This window comes from Cyprinus carpio, chromosome B10 (genome assembly GCF_018340385.1).
Source record: "Cyprinus carpio isolate SPL01 chromosome B10, ASM1834038v1, whole genome shotgun sequence".
Lineage (NCBI taxonomy): Eukaryota > Metazoa > Chordata > Actinopteri > Cypriniformes > Cyprinidae > Cyprinus > Cyprinus carpio.
Genome location: NC_056606.1, coordinates 7525896 through 7551018, shown reverse-complemented (window position 1 = coordinate 7551018; position 25123 = coordinate 7525896). Strand labels below are relative to the sequence as shown.

Sequence of the window (25123 nt, the reverse complement as noted above, 5' to 3'; positions counted from 1 at the left end):
CTAACCATTATTAAAAAAAAACCCCAAAAAAACCAGACTTTGTGAGTCACTTCACAGGACTCAAAAATGAGTGAAAATTGGATTTCTTTTTTATTTTTAGGGTATAACATTGTGTCCTCTTTATTCATTTTGACACATTTCTGTACTTCACAGTTCAAGATGAGGACATTCACGCCACAGGAAAACATTTGACTTTGAATTGATTTAAAAAAACAAAACAATATAAGTCAATAAATCAATGATTATAGACAAACTCAGTGTTCTTTGCTCTCCAGCCAAATGATTTTTGTTGAAAACATGAACAGAGAATACAGAAAGGGGAGATATGCAAACGTGAGAGATCTTTGCAATGATATGCTGATGATATGAAGTCTATGTACTGTCAGGTTTAGTTACATTTTATTGTCTTTTGTTATTTAAAGGGAATCAATCCTGACACGTATTTGTTCGACTTTGGCTAAACTCACCCTACATGTCTTCTAGGTGTTTATTTTTGCACAGTCTATATGTGTTTGCCCACACACCTCACACTAGCTTCAGTCAGCTCTAATAGATCAAATAATGACACAAAATGCTATGAGCAGAGCTGATGTGATTGGTTGTCTTCAGTCAGCTGCTCCTGTCAAAGGTTTGCTCTATTTCAGGAGAGCCTGCTGGCTTGACAAAACGTCAGCAAAGCATGATGGGTGTTAATGTGTAACTTCTAAAAAGTGGGATGGTGGTCTTATAGTATGTGCCAAACCTGGCATATGTGTACACATATACTACTAGACCCATTTATTATGACATCAGTTGTTAACAGCAGTTAATTAATAGGATGACATTTGACCTTCTTGAATTATCTGTGCATAATTACCTTTGCTGAATGAATTCGGAAATATTTTGTCAATTTGTTTAGAATTTTGAATAAAATCATGTACATCTTTTATTTGCAGTAAACAGGCTATGGTTTGACTAGCAAACTATATTTATTAAACAGTGGTGTCTTTTGTCTCATACACTGACCATTCCAAGGTTTGTGGTCAGTTTTCAGTGTCACATGATCCTTCAGAAATCATTCTAATATGCTGATTTGCTTCTCAAGAAACATTTCTGATTATTAACAGTGTGAAAGATGTGGAAACAGTAATACATTTTCTAAGAATTCTTTGATGAATAGTTCAAAAGAGCAGCATTTTTTAAACAGAATTCTTTTGTAACATTATAATTGTCTTTAGCATCGCTTTCATTAATTTTATGCATCCTTGCTTAATAAAAGTGTTCATTTCTTTTGAAAACAACAACAAAAAAATCTTACTACCCCCAAATGTTCTGAATGGTAGTGTAGCCTATATCTACACACACACAAATATAGAGTCCACCAGTAAAAGTGCTTCTGTTTTCTTATATATATATACTTCAAGTTTTAAGTTAGACTTTGAATCCAGATTTTTAATGTGGTCTCAGACTTTTGGACCCCACTGTATATTTACAGTTTATCAACAGAGGTTCTCAATTGGTAGTTTTCTAAATTCAAATAATTAAATACACCATAGTTAAATCAATAAATAGGATTATCAACTTTAAAAAGGAAAGAAGAAAACTTCCTATAGTTTGCTTTTAGATAACAAAGTACAGTACTTTAAGTATAATGTTGTTTAATTTTTCACAATAAAACTCTTGACATCGGCTATTAAAGCCTGGTCAATGACTAGTTAAGAGTAAAGGCTGAGATGAATGCTGACATCACTGTTTGCTTTGATTCTACGGTAAAAGGACAGTTTTACCTTGGGTCAGGTTGTCCTGCACTATAAGGCTGATGTGCACTGTTGTACTGTCACCATTTACAATCTATCACTGAGAACTGAGAATAAGTTTGTGAAGCGATTAAGCACAACAAGGCATGAGAGCACAAACAGCTGTAGGTCTGAAAGGTGCCAGAGGGCGATCTGAAACAGGCCGTTTCTCTCAAGTTGTTGCATTACGATATCTGCTAAAGTCTAGTAATTAATGCGACAGGGAAGGGGGGATTGGTCAGAGAATCACATCGCCTGCTTTTCCTATCTGAGGAGGCCTGGGCTCTCCTAAAATGGCTGCTATCAGAGCCTCCGGAGCGCTGACGGGGGACACTGGGCTCCGTGGACTGAGAGGACTGAGGGAGGGCGAAGTTAATGTGTCTGGAGAAACCAGACGCTCTTTCTTGGCGTTGGCTGAAGGGCGAGGGGAGGAGCTCTGTGCTGGGCTGTCGCGGGGACGTGGGCACAAACTTAGAGACTGCAAGGAGGGAAGAGGCGTCCCAGAGAGCGCCGGTACGGCGGGGCTGCGGCTGCGCTGGCGTTTCTGGTGATGCCGTTTGCTGCTGTGGTTTCCAGGGCTGGGGCTACGAGAGCTGGGGACCAACAGCACCAGCGTACTGTCATCTTCAGAGCTGACGTCAGAACTGTCAGAGTGCGAACGACACGCTGGTGCAGGCGGTGTGGACATGGGCAGCTGCACCTGGGAGGAAAAGCAAAGAGGATGAAAATAAAAATAATATATATATACAAGTCATATACTGAAGATTTCAGTGTTATGTAGAAGTTAAAATCCCTTTTATTATTTTTAAATCCTCATGACTTTCTTACACAAAACACAAATGGAGATTAAAAAATGGAACAAAACTATAAAGAATTATAAAGGTGGTCCATATTACTTATGTGCTGTAAGTCTTCCAAAGAAATAATGACCTTAAAATCACTAAAAATAAAAGTATAGAGACTGATAAAATGTACCTTAAAATCACCACAGATAAGATTCCCAGGGAAAGCAAGAATTGATAAATAAAAAAGTAAAAAGTGTACTTTGAACGAAATGTAAAGTATGAGTGATTCATTAGGTTATGATGTAAATGAACAGATAGCAAAAAAATCTGAATTCACTAAAAATGGGTTGAGTCCTAGTCCATGAGTACTCAAGTCCATGACAAGACCTCAACCATATTTTAATGGGAGCCGTAACCATGTGGATTCTGTCTTCAGGGGCAGATTTAGTTAATTTGGGTCCCCAGGCAAATATAGGAATGGGGCCCTATACATTTGCACACATTTACCTAGATCAACCCTCGAGGTCCTTTTTTGTCGTGATGCTTGCTGCTGCACAATGGTGCCAGATTGTTGTGTCCAATGTTTCTACATTTTTTATGTACATGTTCTAATGGGATTCTTTAATTTACATTTATTCATTTAGCAGATACTTTTATTATTTCATGTTGTAGACAACGAAATAGCAATTGATTTACCGTTTTTTATTTAGTTTTAACATAAAACAAAATAAATTATAAAATGATAAACCTCACAACTGAAACTTTATATTTCTGGGATGAGTCAGAAGTATAAATTATTATATTATTTAAAACAGATTTATATGTGTGAATATTCGCATTGGTCTGAACAAAAACTGCAGACTGGATTATTGAAAATGCACATTCATTCTCTGCCAGTAGGAGGTGCTTTTGGAGTCAGAAATATAGTGGTTTCCCCGGTAACAGCTCTAAACAAAAACAGCTCAGCTCATAAATGGTACTTTATCAGGTAAAATGAAAATGTGAGTTACCAGCGTAAGCCTACATTTTATTTTAGTCATTTTAACTTAGGGCTGTCAATCAATTAAAATATATAATCACAATTAATGGCATGATTGTCATGAGTTAACTCGTGAATAATCGCAACTTAATCACACATTTTTATCTGTTCTAAATGTACCTTAAATGAATACTTTTCCCCATGGCTTCACAGACAAGGCTTAAGCTAGTCCCAGACTAAAATGCATGTATGAGCTGTCTCAACTGAAAATATCTTGCTCTGACATATCTTAAAACTCATTGTTCTGTGTCAATATGCACAACTGTAACACTTTATTTTAAAGCATTTTTGTAATGCAAAAATTAATTTATGCAATAAATGTTTATTATTAGTGAAACCAGTTAACAGAGCATGAAGAGTAGACATGTTTCATAGGTCATAGATGTTTTTCAAAGAACTTGTTCATATCTATTAGACACATGGAGAAAAAAAACAGAAATACTAGCTTCCTATTACTTCTCTTTCTTTGCACTGAGCACTTTACACAAACCTGTTTGCATTTTCGCATGACAGGGCAGCTCACTTCTGAACATGCAAAATGTACATTTATTATTTATTATTACATTTGTTTGCCTCTCTGTGCCACATACTGTATTTTGATGCAGCTAAATTCTCAAAACTGTTTTCATTGATACATTTGACTGTTTGTTGTCAGACAATGGGATGAATATGAAATAGGGACTGAAACGCGACCCATTAAGACTAGCTCTCCCTTCCGAGAAGTTAATCTGCACAAAAATATATAATCGTGCCGTCGTCTGATAAAAATCAAATAGGCTACAGAAAAGCTTGAAGAAAATAGCTGTGCTGTGATTTCAGCTATACTTATATGTAAAATTAGAGAAACAACATATCAGTGTTTTAACTGAAAGCGCAGCTCCTTTCAGCCGCGCGCTGAACGCAGAGAGAGAAGTGTGCGCGCGCTGAGAAAGAGGGACCTCGCGCTCGTGCGGCAGTCAGCTTTAGATGCATAAAATTTTATTTTGCTACAAGCTGGATACACAAGAAGCACGTTCAACTCGGACGCGCAGACGATTGTCGTGCATAAAAACACCGTAAACAGCAACCGTTCGCGTGTCCGCGCTTAATGCGCATCTCCTATATGAAAAGCATTAGGGGGCCCTTGGCTTTTGGGGGGCCCAAGGCAGTCGCCTACCTTTGCCTATTCAACCTTCTTCTGGTCTCCCTGTCATGGAGCCGTAACCATGTGGATTCTGTCTTGATTTTAATTCAACCTTCTTCTGGTCTCAGTCTTGAGATCGAACTCAACCTTTTTTTTGTCTAAGTCTGGACTCAGACTCATCTCTCTTCTGGTCACAGTCTAGATTTAGACTCATCTCTCTTCTGGCCTCAATCTTGACTCTAGCTCAACCCTCTTCTGGTCTCAGGCATGACTCAGACTCATCCCTTTTCTGGTCTCTGTCTTGAGACCAAACTGAACCTTCTTCTGGTCCGGTTCTTGACTCAAACTCAAACCTCTTCTGGTCTCAGTCCAGATACAAACTTGTCTCTCTTCTGGTCTCAGTCTTGATTCAGACTCATCTCTCTACTGGTTTTGACTCAGATTCAACCCTCTTCTGGTCTCAGTCCAGACTCAGACTCAACCCTCTTCTGGTCTCAGTCCAGACTCAGACTCATCCTTTTTCAGGTCTCTGTCTTGAGACCAAACTGAACCTTCTTCTGGTCTCAGTCTTGACTCAACCTTGACCCTCGTCTGGTCTCAGTCTAGACTCAGACATATCTCTCTTCTGGTCTCAGTCTTGACTCAAATTAAACCTTCTTCTGGTCTTGAGACTGAACTCAGCCCTCTTCTGGTCTCAGTCCAGATTCAGACTCACCTCTCTTCTGGTCTCAATCTTGATTCAGACTCATCTCTCTACTTGTCTCGACTCAGACTCAACCCTCTTCTGGTCTCACTCCAGAATCAGACTCAACCCTCTTCTGGTCTCAGTCTTGATTCAGACTCAACTCTCTTCAGGTCTCAGTCCAGACTCACACTCATCCTTTTTCAGGTCTCTGTCTTGAGACCAATCTGATCCTTCTTCTGGTCTCAGTCTTGACTCAAACTTGACTCTCGTCTGGTCTCAGTCTAGACTCAGACATATCTCTCTTTTGGTCTCAGTCTTGACTAAAATTAAACCTTCTTCTGGTCTCAGTCCAGATTCAGACTCATTTCTCTTCTGGTCTCAGTCTTGACTCAGACTCATCTCTCTACTGGTCTCAGTCCAGATTCAGACTCGTCTCTCTTCTGGTCTCAGTCCAGACTCAGACTCAACCTTCTTCTGGTAAATCATGAATTTGACTAATCTCTCTTCTGTTCTCATTCTTGACTCAAACTCAAACTTCTTCTGGTCTCAATCTTGACTCAGACTAAACCCTTTTCTGGTCTCAGTCCAGACTCAGACTCATCCCTTTTCTGGTCTCTGTCTTGAGACCAAACTAAACCTTCTTCTGGTCTCAGTCTTGACACAAACTTGACCCTCTTCTGGTCTCGTTCTTGACTCAAATTAAACCTTCTACTGGTCTTGATACTGAACTCAGCCCTCTTCTGGTCTCAGTCTTGACTCAGACTAATCTCTCTTCTGGTCTCAGTCTTGACTTAGACTAATTTCTCTTCTGGTTTTCTGGTCTCTGTCTTCCCTCTGACACAGATGAGCTGGTGTCAACTAGGGTTGCTGCGTTAGATGGAGTTGACGTTTTACCTTTGTGAAGCCGCAACACAGGTTATGTCATTTGCCCTATGTCAGCGCCCCCACCGTCGTTTTGATATTTTATAGTCATAAAAATAATTTAGTTCAGTTAGAGAACAGACACTACAATTAAAACTGAATGCGGCTGCTCAATGCAGCATGAAGAAATTATTAAAAACTCAATTATTAAACAACAGAGTGCTAATTAAAAATATTTCGGATTTTGAAAAGCCTGTTGACGTCTTCCATTTATCTAAGGTGATATTAGGAGTTTTTAAACATTAATTTCTTACTTATTTGGCTCCAGAGTGTTTGTTGATTTTTATTTAAACTGTGTATTTTTTTTTACATCAAGTATGCCATGTCTCCCAGCTTTCTTATTCATTTTGCTAATAACATACGTTTATTTCGTTATTAATTTGGTTTCACAGTGTTTACTGATCTTCAGTTCTGTATAGCTAAACTTTGTGTAAGTTATTTCTTATTTTATATTAGGCATATAGCATGGCGTATTTTTATTCATTTTGTTCATAAAAGTTCTATGTTCTACGTTGTATTTTGTTGAACGCCGAATTGTCGCTGATTTGAAAGTGAAAGTAAAATTTTCCAAGCTTTTACAAGCTATTAAAAAACGAAAGAGGGAAAAGAGGGAAAACTACCCCCACACCCAAGGTGACACCGGTATTACTGGTGTTGTCACATGTCGATTAATCGGTGGGAAAATTTCCTCACTGCCACAACCCTAGTGTCAACTACAACACTTGTTCATATTATGTCAGAAGACTTAGAAAAAAACTAGTCTATGAAATTTTAAAGTGCTTTTTTCTCCTTGAATGCTTCAGTCCACATTCATTCAAATGAATGACGAAATAAAGATCAGCACTGTCTTCAAAACAGCTCTTCTAGAGTTCCAAAAAAGAAAGAAATTCATACGTGATTATGTAATCAAATCTTGGATATAGCAAGTAAACTCTTCTCTTAAGTTTTTTCTCTGTGAAATAATGAGTGCTTAGTACTTTTGGGAAGTCTACACACATTTTCATTTCAGTTTTTGTGTTTTCTGCACAACTATTTATGGACCACTGCAGTATTATCTGAACAAGGGTTTTGTGTCAGTTGAGGTTTTTGAGTCTATTATTGAGGTCTAATTTATTTCTGATTTGACAGTCCATAATCAGCATGTAAAACAAAACAAACTTTTGTCAGTTACATGTCAGTCAGTCTCTTTCTGTCTAAATGGGCATTTTTCTGACCAGAAGAAGCTCTGCAAGACTTATCTTATGGAATGTTGAATGTGAAAATTTTTACCACAGTGGTTTTGGTTTCATTCTAATACCAGCTATACTGCTAAAAGCTGTTTGAAATGGCGGAACATTGTGTTTCAAACTACAGTACTTTATGTTTTTTTTTCCATTGTGTGGCATCTAACATTTAATTTGATATTCAAATGACAAAACAGAGTCTTTATGTTCTTAATTTGTGAATGCCCAGCCTCAAATACAAATCAGACTGCAATCAATACTTCATATGGCAATGGCAATGCCACAGCACAATGACCTAGTCATCATGCCCATGGAATAACACGCTCGGAGCTACTGAGTTGTGCATGTAAACTAATATTAGCATTCGATATGAATCAGAGTGTAGCTGTGTGAGAGCAGTGTGAACCTGAAATGGTTCTGTCACTCCTACGATGCTGTTGGTGTTGTTACTGTAATATCCCAGAATATATTCCCCCGGGTCTCTTGGCAGATCCTCCTCAGAAAACGTCACCTGAAGGTGATGAATAAAACAAAAAATTAAGGATAATGCTAGTCAGCAGTGGCTACTCAATAAATCTTCTTTGTTAGTATTAATACTGTTTAGTCATTCCCTGATCTTAAAGCTTTCAATCCAAGATTATCCTGGAATGATTTGATTTTGGGATTAAAGCATTGTCCAGTGCACAAAGAGAGACGTAAAGTTCAAGGACAAGCTGCTAGTGTCTTTCAGATCTCATCACAACGTATGCACACGAATAACAAATGCCACGTCCTACCTGTGTCGAATGCTCAGATTTGGCCCATACATATGCAGCGTAATCCTTGTGGTGCTTAAATCCCACCTAAAACAAAGAAAAATGAGTATTTAAATAACTGAATTATTTAAGGTGCAGATTTGGTGGGTGGCTGGAGGTGTTTTTAATTAACATTCAAAGGAATTTAATCAGAGATTGAAATTTGCTCATTAAATCACAAACAGCAGACAAAAATACTTTGAAAAAAAATGAAAAACAATATAAATGAAATCAAAAGAATAAAATATCTGCAGTGTATCATAGGACGTGAATATACATAGTACTAAATATTTCTGTATAGATAACAAACAAGTACATCCTGTCATGTTGCAAACTAAACAACAGTGACTTTTGTATTCATACAATCTATCAACAGATGTGAAAGCAAGCATAAAGCAGCTGATCAGTTCACATAGTTAAGTGTCAGATAAACCTCATCACTCAGTCTTCAGTTTATACACAAGTGCCTTTTCTTTTTTTCTTTTTTTGGTTTTTGTGTTTATTGTTTGATATTAATGCTTTGTTTAAGCATTGACTAAAATTACCTGAGATTATGTATGAAAATTGGGCTACAAAACAGTAGCCTATCATTTATAGCAACCTGTTCCCACCATGGCATAAAAAAAATGGTATCTCACAAATCAGACAAACTAAATACACTAAGATGTAAACTCTGAATTCTGAGAAAAAAAGTCACAATTATGAGATAAACTGCAAAAAATTATTTCCTTACCTAGTATTTTTGTCTTGTTTTCTGGTATTGTTATCTAAACAATTTTGAATCAAGATGCTTTTACTTGAGAAGCAATACAATTTAAGATATTAAGTCTTGTTTTTGAAAAAAAAAGAAGAGCATTTAGTTATTTTTGCTTAAAACAAGAAAAATACCTGCCAATGGTTTGAGAAACACAATCTTAATTCAAAGGCAAAACAAGATTATTTTTTCTTGTTTTAAGCAAAAAAAAAGGAAAAAAATTTAGATAATGTAGTAATTTTGCTTCTTAGTGCACAAATATTTCTTGCAATCAACCTCATTTTGACTTTTGACTTTTCTTAGAATTTATATCTCACAAAATACCTTTTATTGTTATTACTATTAATATTATTTATATCCTGTGGTGGAAACAAGCTTACATAATAATTACACCATGGGAACTTCACATTTATCAATTATAAATCCAAAGCACCCATGTCCTAATCTCTAGAGAGTTGGACTTGTAACCCAAAGGTCGCAGGTTTGAGTCTCGGTGCTGGCAGGAGTTGTAGGTGGGAGGGAGTGAATAAACAGCGCTCTCTTCCACCCTCAATACCAATAGTTGCTCCCTGGGTGCTGGATATAGCTGCCCACTGCTCCGGGTGTGTGTTCACTTCTCACTGCTGTGTGTGTGTGTGTGTGTGTGTGCACTTGGATGGGTTATTGATGCAGAGCACCAATTCCGAGTATGGGTTACCATACTTGCCAAATGTCATGACTGTCACTTTCATAATTAACAATATATTTTGTGAAATTTTTGCACTGTTAAATTTATATACTTTTTTCCATGACAAAAATATGCAACAATAATTGCAAGTAATGTATAGGATAATTTCCTTGAAAAGAAAAGGCTATGCTTCTGTGGTTCTTTCACAACATTGCTCTGGGGTGCGTTTCCCAAAACCATAGTTGCTAACTAAGTTAGCAACTTTGTTGGTTGCAAAGCAATTTCGAAATGCAAACCAACTAAGTTGCTAACAGGAAATCAACCACTGTTTGGGGAAATGCACCCCTGTTTGTTACATTTTCCTGGCTTGCCCAACTCAACCAATTGTGTGAGTTTGGGGGCGGCACTATCTATTCATTGACCAATAGTAGGTAGGGAGTATGTTTGGGGAAAATGTCTAAAAAATTATTATTGTTGAGAAACTGGAGCACACAAGTGCACACTTTACCTTTAATAAGATTAATTACACCTATTATAATGCCACTGTGGTTGTGTAATTATTATAATAATATAATGTGTGTAACTTGTAAAAAAGAAAAAAAATCAGTTGTTGACAGGCTGAGCTTTAATGAAATTAATCTTAAAAGTAGTTTTATGTGAAAATGCCTTTCATTTATTACCTTGTACAGTCCCACCCAGTCCCATGAACTCCTCTGAAAGCCATGGGCCATTGAGAGTTTAACTGTAGCATCAGAGAACTTGGTCCATTCCTTCTCCACTTCCAGCGTCACTAATGGTAAGTTCACCTTAAAGGGAAACTGAGCAGGACAGAGGAAGATGGAACAGAATCCTAGACACAACTGTAGGTATTATGAATATAGTTTTTTTTATAATTTTTTTTTCATCATTTATATCAACAAACAAAAAAAAATCAGAGAGAAAATCATTCGAATTTATTAGTAATTTGTCTGAGGCCACAAGGAACTTTCTTTAACTTGTAAAAGTCGAAGCGTCACGATATCAGTTACTTCACATGACCAGCCTGAAATACATACAGCACTGCTCACAGACTATCCAGTGTCTTTCCCGCCAGTTTTAGACTCACATGCAAAGAGAAGAGGGCGGACACCGGCTTGTGATCACTAATAGTGAAGCCCATGTGACTGCGGTAGAAGTGCTGGGAAACTCTGGTGGCGCCGCCCAGCCATGAGGTCAAACCCCGCTGTAGTGCAGAATTATGGGACGGCACGGGGGAGCCCGTCCTGCGCAGACGCCACAAGATGCGATCCGTCCATGCAGGCTTCCTCTTTTTTGCACTAGGAAAGGAAGCCAGGTTTAAACGAGAGTCCAGAGAAACAGAAAGACTTGTGTTTAAAAAGCATAACAGACCTTGTGTCATAAGTATGTGTCCCCACATCAAACTTATAAGTTGGCGGGAAATCAAGGGGTCCTTCTATAAACCCCTCCAGAACAGATTCGCTTTTTTTCGCCATGTTGAGCTGTGACGAAGACAAAACAAAAAGACAAAATGCCTTTCACTTTATCTTTTTAACAACAACCCAATCTAGCAGACATCACAGCATATAGTGTGCACATGCACTGAAGAGCTGAAGCTGGCCGGTTTGTTTATAGATGTAGTACACTGGCCTCTAGTGGTAACAGAATGAAAAAAAAAAGATCTGTACAGAGACATCTGGTGTTACGTGATTGAGACAAGGGCAATTGTCTGAGCTTATCTGACATGTTCAACATTGCTTCAACAGTTAGATCTGTACATACCCTTGAAATCACATGCACCTGTGCAATCAGTTTCCTTTAGGCCCTGTTCCAAATGGCACACTTAATGTAGACCTCCTTCTATGTTAATTTTATGATTCAAAAGGGCGTTTCCTGAACACTGTATAACCACATCCGGTGAAAATTTCAGCATTTGGAACAAGGCCTCCCTTGTTTAAAAGAAGCATACTTTTGGAAAGAGTACTAATTATGGAAAAATTTACAATTAAGAACTAAATAAAATTTTGTAAGAAAATTAAATCATGGGAACTAAATGTAATGTTTTTAGACACTTTTTGCATGTTAATTAAATGAAAATATATTATAGTTTAAATGTACATTAAAAGCAGTCAGCTGGACTGATTTTTGCTCCACTTAGTTTATATGCAACTTCTATTCTATACTTCTATTCTACTACAAGTGCACATTTAATACAATTAAGTGCACTTCTTTTTCACAAGGCCTATGATGGTCTCCAAGCAACCTGTGACATTATAGCTCTTTTACCTGATCTTTCTCCCACAGCAGAGGCAGTTTATCATTCTCAATTGCACTTTTCACCACGTAAATGTCATAACCTTCGATTCGGAAGTTCAGATCACCGAACCAGAACACCACACTGTGGAGAATGCAATGATATCCAGTGAACTCAACAGGTCAAAATACAAAGTGTAATCTGTATAAAGCTACTCAGATTAATGCGCAAACACAGATTAAAAGACTGTATTAAAAGAACATTAGTTTAAATGCCTCAACCAAAACAATGCAGTTCTGCAACACACTTGTAGTTTTGTTTTAAAAACTGCCATTTCTTACATATTGTAGTTTATTAATACATAAGTAAGCCTAGGCATCAAAGATATGTTTTTTTCCAGGTACCCACTCGTGATCCAGCACACCCACAGCTGTGCCGCCCTCAAACTGCTGCTGCTGCAGGATGCTTTCAAAGTCCTCCATCCGCTGCTCCAGATTACGCATGTGAGCCGGCAGGTGGCAGTTGAGGAAGCACACAGGGTGCCCGAAAACCATCATGCGTGCACTTACGCCCCCTTTATTCCCCTGAGACAAACATATAGAGGCAGAGGATAATGGGAAGACATTAATAATACAGCAGCTCTGGACTCCATAGTAGGGTGTTCTTTTATTTTTTTGTGCCTGCCCTACTGGTGAAAGAAAAAAACATTATTATAGAGATTATTTACTCACCCTTACTCGTTCCATACTATTATGCTCTTTATTTTTATTTTTTTCCATGGAATCCAATGGAACATTTTAAATTTTTAATCTTCATGCAGCTATTTTCCATACAGTAATAGTTTATAGCAACCACAGCTGTCAAACTCCAATAAAGAACAAACATTCAATTGATTGGAAAGGTTGGAATTGGTTGAATGAAAACACAGCTTTCACAGAATGACTCGGTTATTCGAGTCTGAACCAGACATCGTTTATGAATGAAGAGAATGAACTTGGATGAATCTTGTTTGTGACAAAAAATCAACACTTGACTGACTGACAAGCGTAATTAACTAAAACTATTAATAATCTATTAAAACAATTAACAAAGTAATAAAAATACATTGAAATAACGCTGAAAAATGTTAATAAAATAAAATAAAAAATTTAATAAAATAAATACTAAAATAAACAATAAAAAAAAAAAAAATATTTAAAAAAAAAAAAAATAAAACAAAATTAAATCCTACAATTACTAAAGTTGAATCAAACTAAATTAAATTAAAGCTATTTAAAAATATATAAAAATAAAAATGACAAAAACAACAAAATTACTAAGACTTAAACTAAAATGAAAACTGAAAAAAGCTAATTCAAACTATGAATTTATAATATTAGCTAGTAAACTGCTGACTGAGTGATGCAGGACATGTTGTTCATTCAATTTTCCATGTAATTCAATCTTATATTTAAAATTATGTAAACACCTAATACTTCTTTTCACGCTTTGTTGTAACTTAAAAACAAATACTGACAAAAATAAAAACAAAAAAATACTGATGATGCTCAAACATAAGATATGCTTTGTTGTAACTTAAAAACAAATACTGACAAAAATAAAAACAAAAAAATACTGATGATGCTCAAACATATTTTCTGGAGCCATTTAGACATGTAGGCCTACATTTTAATAAATGAAAATTAAATTAATTTCTCTCAAGAAAGATTCTGTGTTACTTGTTGAGTAAATTATTCAATGACTCCTGTATAAAACTTGTTGCCACCTACTGGGTAACAATTTAACCTGCAAAAAGAGTTACTGAATCAATCGCTAAACTAATCTTTTCTGTAAACATATTCAAGTCACCAGAATGAATCGGCCTGCATGTCCTTTTTGGACCTTGACAGACATTGCCACTCTGAACTATTGTTGGAACAACATGAGTAAATGACCGAATAATGACCAAATTTTCATTTGTGAGTGAACTATCCCTTTAAACACTGTGCTGAGAAGGACAGGTGTGCTGTGCAGTCAAGGGTGAAATGGGCTGTGCAGAGACTTGCAGTTTATTAGCAGCGCTGGTGCTGCAGTTCCCATGGGTTGTGCTCTGTCTTTCTGGGTAACGCGCTGGGGAGAACTGAGAGCTGCTGTGTGTGTGTGTGTTCAGTCTGCATTAGATCAAACAGAGATGAACCTGATGTGTGTGTGTGTGTGTGTTTGTGCACTGGAAGATAGATCAGAAACAGAGCTGCTGCGTGTCCTACTGTGCCCTAGTCAAAGGAGACTGCAGAATGAGCCTGGAGCCATGCTGACAACAACACACACAGGGTCACACACACTCTCACTGTCACATACACAAAAACATGCTCAGAGTCTCATTTCCATGCTCTCCCTTTGACTCTGCTTTTCCTGTAATCATCAAAGACATCACACGGTGGGAGTCGTGACATTATGCAGATATTTGATGTTCGACATTAAAGTACTAATGCAGCACAACAATCAGTGATCACATAAGCGTTTAGAAAGTAGACATTCTTTCCCAGAGGTCTTTGCTCGTTTGACTCACCCAGTAGCCTCCCAACCCAGTGCGAGTGCTTTGGGTTTGTACTCCTCTGAGAAAGGGAAGGTGGCAGAATTTGCAAAACACCAGTAAGAAAACGCCCTGCATCCTCTGAGATGCCACCTAGACAGAAATGAACACATTTCAAGTTGAACTCCTCATTAGTGCAGTTAATCATTATTAAGATTTAAACAAACCAAGTCCAAAAGTATACTTCAGTTTTTATGCATACGCTAGGGTCTGCATAAAGTGCATGTGATGTAAATTTTGTCATTAGCATATTACGAGTGTACTGTAGTTTGTCCACAAAGTGGCAACACTGCCACCACCTGTTTTTAACAGAAAATATTTTAGTGTTATACGTCAGAAAAGAAACTGAAACAGAACAACAAACAACTCCCGGAGATGTAACAACAGATGCTCAGGTTGACGCACGTAGGTAAGGCTGTTAAAGAACAGTTCACCCAAAAATTTAAATTGACTCACCCTCAGGCCATCTAAGATGTAGATGAATGAGTTTGTTTCTTCATCTGAACAGATTTGAAAATATTTAGCATTACATCATTTGCTCACCAATGGATCCTCTGCAGTGAATGGGTGCCGTCAGAATGAGAGTCCGAACAGCTGATAAAACATCACAGTAATCCACAATTAAATCCATACAACTTGTTAAGTGAAAAGCTGTGTGCTTATAAGAAATAAATCCATCATTAAGGCGTTTTAACTTTAAACCATCACTTCTGGCCAAAATTCCAGTTCATATTTCATAATAAGTGAAAAAGTCTGTCCCCTGTTGTCCTCTTTTTTTGCTCATAAATATTGCTTGATCTGCGCATATTTCTCTGCTGATTCAGATGAGATGGCTTTTTCACTGGAGAAAGCAATAATATAGATAAAGGACTTATATTTTGGCCGAAAGCAATGGTTTGAAGTTCTAACATCTTAATAATGGATTTGAAGTTAATCACTTTACAAGATGTTAACTGATAGAATGTTGTAGATTACTGTGATGTTTTTATCAGCTGTTTGGAGTCTCATCCTGACGGCACCCATTCACTGCAGAGGATTCACTGGTGAGCAAGTGATGTAATTCTAAATTTTTCCATTTAGAATTACCGCGAGTACATTTTCATTTTGGGGTGAGAATTATTCTGAGATACACACAACTCAGCATCAGCATAAAAGTTAACTACGCGATGCATTGATTTATAATACATTGATGCATCGTTTCTAACATGTTTGGATTGGTAAAAAACTATTTATTTTATATATAATTATTAGTAGATGCACTATACTTAATAATTTGTGACCAATATTTTAAATGTAAATTGATTTATCCTATCTAAACTGTTTCTCAAGCAGGTTCTCTCATCACCACTGCTGCTACGTGAACATGACGTATCAAATCACTACAGAGATGTTAGAAGGTGTTAGAAGTCAGTAGGCACTAATGTTAATTTATGATTTATTCTCTGTCTGAACCAAAAAAATAAAAGTTTACTATCTGTACCATATTGAATTACATAGCATCATTTTTTCCATTGCATCACATTGCATTGAATCTTACAGTGTTGAATCGAATAGAAATTGGATCGCACGCATCATAAAAGGGGTGAATCGTATCTTATCGCATCGCTTCGGTAGCTGCTTCATATGTGTATTTAATGTATCGTATCATTGGTTATATGCATCGAGATGTGTATTGCATCGGCCTTAATTATGGAGACGCAAACCCTTAATTTGCACTAGAAAGTATCATCCAGTGTCTGCGCTTTTTCTCTCCAGAAGTTCTAAGCAATATTTTTTGTTAATTAGAGTTGCATGTATCTCTTAACTACTTCACACAAGGGCTTGTCAGCGGGGGGGGTTTATTTTTGTTGCATGGGGGCGGGGGGGGTTTATTTTTGTTGCATCTCCAATAGCTTGTCCTAGTTCAGTCTCATCTGTTTCTTTGCTGGTCAGTGGATAAACCTTGTGGATAGACCCCAGAAACCTCCTAGCAACACCCTCACAACCATACAAAACACACCAGCAACATTTTAATGACCACATATTTCTTCTGTGCAATACAGATTTTTTTTGAATGTTGCTAACCAAACAGTTTTGGTGACCATTAATATCTTCTTGTGTGTTTAGAACATTATGAGGGTGTGTAAATGATGAGATCATTTTTCTTTGGTCAACTGTACCTTTAAGTCTAATATGCATTTTATTTCATACTGACCAACATGTATCCAAAACGACTGAGTGTGTCCATGCAGAGCTCACTCCACTGGTCTATGAAGAGAGCATCTTTGAGCCGCTTGTTTATCATAGAGTTTACTTCCTGCAGCCTAAAAAGAGATAAGAAGCAGGAAAAAAGAAAGACAGAGGAGACAAATAACACCAATAAAACAAGGACAAACAGGAGAAGATGGCAAAAAGGACATGGAAATGAGAAAACACACACAAAGAATGCAGTGGAAGGTTAATCAATTCAGCAACAATAATGGAAGGTATCAAACTGAACAATGCTACACATTCTTACCCGACAACCACCATGTCAGTGCTCCCATTTTCAACACCAGGTCCAAACAAGGAAGTGATGTCATCAGGTGGTATACCAGAACCTACATTCCATGTGACAATATGCACTCTAAAGGAATAAAGCATACTGTGCACTTAATGTAAATTTTTTAATGGATTGTATGAAACATTTGTTATATATTCCCTACATAGGCAGCTATTATAAATATATTATTTATGATTGCCATTTCTCTCACAGTTACTCTTATTTATGGTGGATATATGTGATGCTACACTAGGTTTTGGATCAGGGCTGTAGTTTTAAATCCATGGTCATATTCTCCTTAGTATTACGTCATGGTAATATGAGTCATCAAAATTGCTCAAATCAAAAAGCCTGGGATAAATGTCACCTGCTGTATTTAATAGCTTCCAAAACATGCTGAATGCTTTTAACTAATTAGAGCACATGCACGATGAGTAAACAACATTACACATTATAAGGGTTCTGTCTATGTTGTCAAAGATGACAAGCTAAAGGATCCAGGAGCACATTCGTGTGTCTAGGAATGCTGCCAGCTCAACGCTCCTGTGTCCATTCTGTCACCAGGCTCTGAGAGAGATATTATGCTGATTAAAGGGATGCGAACAACTCAGCTCTGCTGGTATGCGTTCTTTAGGTTTATTATGCCTGCATACCACTAGCTGATTTCTCAGCATGTGCTAACTCAACTCCATAATGAGTTAATGACCCCAGAAACCCTCGGACCACATCTAGCAAGTTTAAAATCTGAGGCTGTCACTAGGGCGGACTTTCATGGCAATGGTAGTGACCAGTAAGTTTCTCCAAGTGCTGAAGACCTGATTGTCCTGCTCTGATTCAGAGTTTTTCATCAGCAAATGCAAAATCACATATAAGATTTGAGATGCTGAGTCAGCTAATGGAATACTGCCTTAAACTGACAGATTCTCTCCCCTCAGGCCAGTGGTTATAAGCAAACCCAGCAGAAAACCAATGACTGAGTGACATATCATTGGGACTGAGAAATGTTAAAACAATCCCACACTTGCTAGAGTGAATGAAAGAATGAGGAAATAATTTTTAATAAATCAGTTGACTCACTCATTTTGTTGGTGAATGATCAGTGTTTTAAAGCGATTTGGTTGTGTGAATAATTCAATGACTCACTAAAATTGTTCATGAATGATCAGTGTTTTGAAGCTAATTGGTTGTGTGTATAATTCAATGATTTGCTCATAAAGACAGCCACTTCTTTTGTCAATGAATGAGTTAGCATTTTAGCTGACTTGTGGAATTACAATGGCCACGGCATACTCTTGTCCATTAAGTTTTACACTTGCCCCTTTGAGGTCACCATGCACCCTTGATGTACTGAGACAAGTTTTGCAGAAGACCTCTACCTGACAATTAAAGCAACATTATGTCACTAAATTAATCTGTTTTGAATGAAAATTAATTTGTTTTTGAATGAAAAATCATTGTTTTGTATGAATCAATGGAATGAATGACTCAATGACTCAGTCATTCTCCCCACCTACTTGGATAACAATGCAATCTACAGAAAGAGCAACTAAAAAAAATCTCACCAATGCAAAAACAAATAGTGAAAAATCTTACTTTTACATTAGCATTTTTGAATAGATGCTCAACCAGATTCAAGCTACCAAACCTAACTGTTGTATAATTATTGACAAGGTATATAACAAGTCTCACCTGAAATCCCCCTCTTCGCTGATGGTCTTGTTCACCTTCTTCTCAGTAGGGTCTGATGTGTTTGGTAAATGTGCTTCGGGACTTGGAATCGGTTGAGGAACGGGGTTAGACGGGGGGCTGAGGCTTGGGTTGAGGATTGGTCTGGCGATTAGGTTATTGTGTGTGTTAGCACGGACAGGCTGTGATGGAGGGCTTGGAAGTGTTGGGGGATTGGTTGGGGGGTTGAAACCAAGTTGAGAAGTGGGGCTCACCGGGTTTTGGGGGCTGCAATAAGGCAGTGGTGACTCAGTTGGGGAGTGTGACAAGAAGTTGGACATTCCCGTAGCTTTAACCTGCAATGGAGGCTCAGTGAGTCTAGAGACTTTGATTGATGTCTTGGTGCCCAGTGCTGTAGGCCTGGGTCTACTGATGCTGATGCATTTTGTGGATTGTGCAGTGGAGTCGGTTCTGGTTCTCTCCAGAATGGCTGGGTTTGTCTGCAGTGCTGGGGTCTGTCCCAACACTGATGGGTTTCCAGCCATGACCGTCTGGCAGTGTGAGGATATGGGCATTTTGCAAGGGTTTCCAAGCAGGGTTGGGACTGGTGGTTTGTGGAGTCCTAGAACTCCAGTATGTTCTTCGGGCATTGGGCAGCTCTGAATGGGCTGCAATGGATCCATTTACCTGCGAAAACAATAAGGACAGCCACGGTGGTGTTCAAGGAATGTTCCAGGTTCAATGCAAGTTTTTTGCTGGTAGTCAACATTAAATTGATCCAAGACAAATAGTGTCCACAATAAAGAAAAATATATATTTTTAAATTCATTTTTAAAAAAGTGCCAAGTTTCATCTTTTTCAAGAACATTCAAATTTAATGACTGTAAAATGTAATGTGGTATAACCATCAAGTAAAAAGTATCTTGAATAAATGTCATTCAGTATTATTAAAGGGGTCATATGACGTTGCTAAAAAGAACATTATTTGGTGTATTTGGTGTAATGCAATGTGTTTTATGTGGTTTTAAGGTTAAAAAAAAAACATTATTTTCCACATAATGTACATTATTGTTGCTCCTCTATGCCCACGGCTTCTGAAACGCAACAATTACAAAAAACATCGTTCTGAAAAAAAATGAGTTCTCCTATTATCCACCAACCAACCATTTTGTTATTATCCGAACCCAACAACCAAATCAAGTGAAGTCGCGCCCCTTAAAATACTGTGATGCCAAGTCCAGGCACAACGAGACAAAACCAATAAAACCCATTACAAACAAGGCATTTGTAGCATCCAGTGGGGACATAATTACTGATTATAATGACTTATACTGTCTTTTTAGCATTGCATTGTGTATCGCGCTGCGTAAACATAAAACCATGTCTGCATTTGTGATCTGAGAAACAACAAACAACAAAGCGCTACTCTAACTGCTCAAAACTCGCGTTTGAATATCATCAGTGGTAAATACTTTAAATATGTAAACGTACTTACACACTGTCTGTCAGAAGCGCCAGACTGTCCTTGCAAAGTTTGAACTGCCCCACTTTATAGAAACAGCCTTTGTGCCACAGACACATTGCAGGCTGGTTCAGGAAACAGTCCTCATCCTCCATAAAATGTGCTGCACACATCTGAATATTTGGGTTGAACTGTTCTGGAACAGTGTTGTAAATACAACTTAACCACTGATTTCTAGTCGTGTCCTCTTACAAAATACCAAAAAAAGCAACATCAATAAAAAAAGTAACACACAGCGACTCCACAACATGGCAGCAGCGGCAACAGAAAGAATAAAAGTTACGCCTTCTTTTTTTGCGGGAACATTTGGATGGCATTATGGAAATCTTCCCACACAGTGATGTAGTGATGTGAGGGCATGTTAGAACAAGCCATTTTAGGAGGGGGTGGACAAGTCTTAACTTTTATAAAGAATATCTATTTGGATTTGAGACTTTAGCTGTTGGAACTTTACAGATCTTTCTGCACCAAGAGCTATTAACACTCCAAAGAGAAAGGAAAAAATTGAAATCGCATCATATGACCCCTTTAAAAAAATAAATATGAAATAAAAAGATTTTAAATATATCACAGTAAAAGTTTTCTTTCACAAATACCATGATTTACTAATTTGTAAATATTCTTATGTTTTTGAGTCGTTTAACAAAATTCTGAACTAATATGCTTCGTAAAAATTAAAATGATCTGACATTTTATAAGACTTATTGACCTTCACACAGACATGAGGTTCTCCAGGGGTCCTCTCTATGATGTTATTTCCTGTTTTATGTGGGTACTTTGGTTTTTCAAATATTAGTATGTAGTGAAGCTTTATCTTTTTCCCCTTAAGAAATAATAATAAAACAGTTATATATCAAACAACATTCATTTAACAAATTTTATTCTTTTAAAGAGACGTCCTAAAAATCATTATCAGGAGCTGTATCAACCTAATTTTTCATTTATTAATTTTTAATGTTTTGTTGATTAAATTAATACATTAAAAAAGAGCATCATATCATTGACCTAAACCGCAAATGCTGTTCATTGAGCATAACTAATATTGAACCCAGAACATTCCTTTGATAAATGGTAGCAAAAGCATTAAAAAAGACAATGGAAAGGGTGACTACAAAATAGATGCTGTGAATGCAGAGTAAGATGAGAGACCTGGGTTTGTGTGTCCTTCACACTCCTCTGCCTTCTCCCACGGTCAAAGACAGAGACTGTTGCTGTCTGCAGTGGACTGCTGAATGTGTGAAGAGCTTTGGACAGTAACCAGGGCTGAACATCCCCGCTATGTACCTGTCCCCTCTTGCTTTCTTCCTTTCCTGAGACGTCACTGCTGACATCAGTGAACTACAATCAGCTAAGATCAATCCTTTTCCTCAAATGACAACTATATACCCTCCCCTCTGTCCTGATCTACTTTCCTGTTGCTTGGCAACACACTTTCAGTCCCAACACCCCCCCCTTCCAAACATTTCCATTCTTTCCTTTTAACATTCCGGAATATTTCCTTTAATAAGCAGGACTCTGATCGATACGGCAATCTTTAAAGAAAATGCTAGGGATAATGGTCCTCACATGGCATTAGCAATGATGCCTCTTTCTCCATCTGTTGCAGAATAATAGCTCAGAGCTTTTACACATTGGTGTCTTGGGACAGATCATCGGTGAGAAAACAGAATGCTTTCTCAAGTACTTAGAATCTTAGAAAATGCTATAAACGTTCCTAACAGAGTTTAGCAAACATGGCCAGTCTAAACATGCATATATATATTTATATATATATATATATAATATATATATATATATATATATAATATATAGTATATATATATATATATATATATATATGGTCACACAGTATTTAGTGCACTGTAATAGGGTGGCATAATGAAAAAAGGTCATCGTTAAAAATGTATAATGATGACAAACTATAACAAGGGCTGAACAGAGCCAAGTGAAAAAATATATTCATAAAATTTAACAATATTTATTTGTTGATGGTATTTATGTTACCTTTTACACTTCTGCTGTTTAATTAATTACTTTGTGCTTCATTGTTTTAATGTAACATGTTATTGGGGCATGTTGTCACAAAAGGTCATTAAAAAAGATAAATGCCTACAAAAAAAAAAAAAAAATAGAAACCTGCCATATTTCACACGAGTTAAACAAGGTCACAGGTTCTGGAGGGGTTTATCTATAAATATCTTTCTATTTATATATAATTTTAAGTAATTGTTCTTATTTTTTTCTTGCTCACAATCATAACTCTTTCCTAATTGTGAGTTTTACATCCTATTCACTAGTAATAAAAAGAAAACAACATGTCTGCAGTATATGCAAAATTAGTTTCTCAAGACATTAAAAATGTTTTGTCTGACGGTAGAGACTATTTAGTTTGAAACCATCCTTACTTTCCATTTATTCATTTGAGTGAATGCTGGATTTTGTCATTATTAATAATAAATATTGGACATAGCCTATTATGTTTTAATCAGATGATTCTGACTGATGAATGAATACACATATATACTCAAAAAAAAAAACTGAAAAAGCAGGAGATTTTACTCAAAGAAGTCAATGATTCTGAACACATTAATACAAAATATTATTAGGCTACATATACTAATAATTAATAAACTTTTCAATTCATTTGGTTTTGTCTCAAGAATCAGTGAGTAATCGTGTGTCGCAAGAAAAATAATATTTAATATCTCACAGATCCCGCTGGACATCAAATAACATCTCGAGCAGCCTGTATAATAATCGTCATTTCCACAAGCCTGCCACGCGCCTAACGAGCCGTTCTCATGAACAAGGTCACCTGTCCTCGCTGGTCAGTTCAGAGTCAGCAGATAATTCACCGTTTCACAAGCTGATGGAATGGACATCTGCGTTATGGAAATGGCGAGAAATGAACGCGAGTCTCTTTGACAGACAAGCTAGGTCTTTTTTTTTAAAGTTGTTTGTCCGACGACACTTGTTTATACGCTGCAGTGTCTCGAGGTGAAGGATGTCACGCGCATCTCTCACGCTCCAAACAGACGAGCGTCACGGTAAGAGGACTATCCCCGGTCATATTTGACTGAGGTCGTCGACACACATTTCGTTTTAAAAGCACAGTTAAGTTGATATCGAAAGAATTCTTACCTGTCCTGTTTCTCTGCACCGGCGCAAGTATGTGTGATGTGAGCGTCTCTACAGGACACACACACACACACACACACTTCCACCGGTGTGGTGGAGAGTGATGGAGAGCGGATACGTCAGTCCCCAAGAGGACACGAGGAAAGGCAGCGAAAACTGTGAGTGAACATCCTCAACAGACACTTGACTAGTAATGACTCTGTTTGACTAAAAATGACGCAAGGCGCCGGAAGATCAGCCGCATCAGCGCGAGCGGAATGGAAATGTCCACTCACACGTGGAGCATTATTAACATGACAGCACCGCATATATCAACACCTCACGAGAACTATTCTCACAATCCAATCAATAATGATCATGATGCTGAAGGTCACTTACATATCTGTAGGCCTGTCATCATCTAGACCTATATATTAGATAAACTTATTAAAATGGAAATCATTGTAGGCTAGTTTACTTTTAACAACACTATTATTTGAGCATAGAAATGGATTTTAAGTAATTATCCTGTAAATATGGTATTAATTGGCAGTCAGTTTATAGTTTTATTTTACCGTGACCTCAATATCATTTATACAACATGGGAATTATATAAGGCTATAGTTTTTTCATTTTTTATCATGTCAATTATAAGAAATGGATTTATTAAGAAATATTGCAGGTATTTCTTTATTTTTTTTATAATTTATTAAATCATATTAGGCTAGTTAGTTTTCCTTTATCACAACAGTACTATTATTTGAATTTAAAATTTGATTTAAAGTCAATTCATGACTTTTATTTGAATTGCTATTGCCATTTAAGTCATGTCGCTAGTTGCTGCACTTATTTTTATCTTGAAAAGCAGACAGTTTATTAAGAAGTATTGCAGGTATTTTTCGAACAAAACATATTTTTTGTGAGAATATTGTTTTAATTGGTAATAAATTCCTATTTTAATGTTACTGTGTCCTCAATATCACTTTTATCCTGTTATTTTTTGTAATATTCCTTTAACAAAATCCAATTACATAATCCTTCAGGAAGTGACGTCATTTAATTGGGAAAATAACAGCACCACCATCAGTGAAGTAATAGCAGTTGATTTGATGAATTTTGTGATATTATTTGTTTTGTCACTTAAATCCAGTAATGAATTATGTGTGTGTGTGTGTGTGTGTGTGTGTGTGTGTGTGTGTGTGTGTGTGTGTGTGTTTCAGCAAATAGAAAAAATGCACAGAGAAGATTATCACATTTAATAACACTTGGTCACTTGGTGAGGCATTGTGGGAGGAAAATAACACCCATAATTGAATCAAAGCAGATACAGATTTACAGAAATTGTACTTGTATGACTTAAAGCACTAAATAATAATACTAACATACTTTTAAATATAACATTAAAAACAATATATTATTAGCTATAATAGAAGTGCCAATATCAGTGCTCAAAATACACATCTAAAGTGCACTTAAGTCATTAGCCATGCAGCAAATAAAGTGTTGAGAACATTTTAAAAGCACTTGAAAAAACATTAACATTGGCCTTCTGAAACAAGACTTACAGGCGTCTTACAGGCCTCAAGGGCCCGTCTGTCCCTGAGTTAGATTTTACAACCCATCTAATCTCTCTTAGTGCAGTTCTAGGGTCATTTTTGTAGTACCAAGCAAACGCTTAGTATGATGGACTTCAGATCCTGAACAAAAAT

The 25123-nt window shown here is 37.0% G+C and overlaps 2 protein-coding genes and 1 long non-coding RNA gene across 4 annotated transcripts in view; 1 reads left to right on the top strand and 2 right to left on the bottom strand.

Annotated features, from left to right (window-relative positions):
• The window catches only part of LOC109071181 (solute carrier family 35 member E4-like), a 224911-nt gene that overhangs the window by 181066 nt on the left and 18722 nt on the right, over window positions 1-25123 (bottom strand). The gene's annotated exons all lie outside the window — the stretch shown is intronic.
• LOC109069671 (inositol polyphosphate 5-phosphatase K) lies at window positions 1621-23797 on the bottom strand. Its single transcript, XM_042732313.1, has 13 exons — window positions 23439-23797; window positions 18800-19462; window positions 17087-17194; window positions 16784-16892; window positions 14566-14682; window positions 12426-12601; window positions 12050-12161; window positions 11156-11265; window positions 10872-11082; window positions 10447-10584; window positions 8328-8393; window positions 7958-8062; window positions 1621-2475 (listed from the first exon to the last, which is right to left on the bottom strand). The coding sequence occupies exons 2-13, from the start codon at window positions 19456-19458 to the stop codon at window positions 2014-2016; spliced, it is 2373 nt and encodes a 790-aa protein (XP_042588247.1). The 5' UTR covers window positions 19459-19462; window positions 23439-23797; the 3' UTR covers window positions 1621-2013.
• LOC122138675 lies at window positions 10454-12910 on the top strand. The gene is made up of 2 exons (XR_006155728.1): window positions 10454-10632; window positions 12418-12910. It is a non-coding gene; the product is annotated as an uncharacterized LOC122138675 (long non-coding RNA).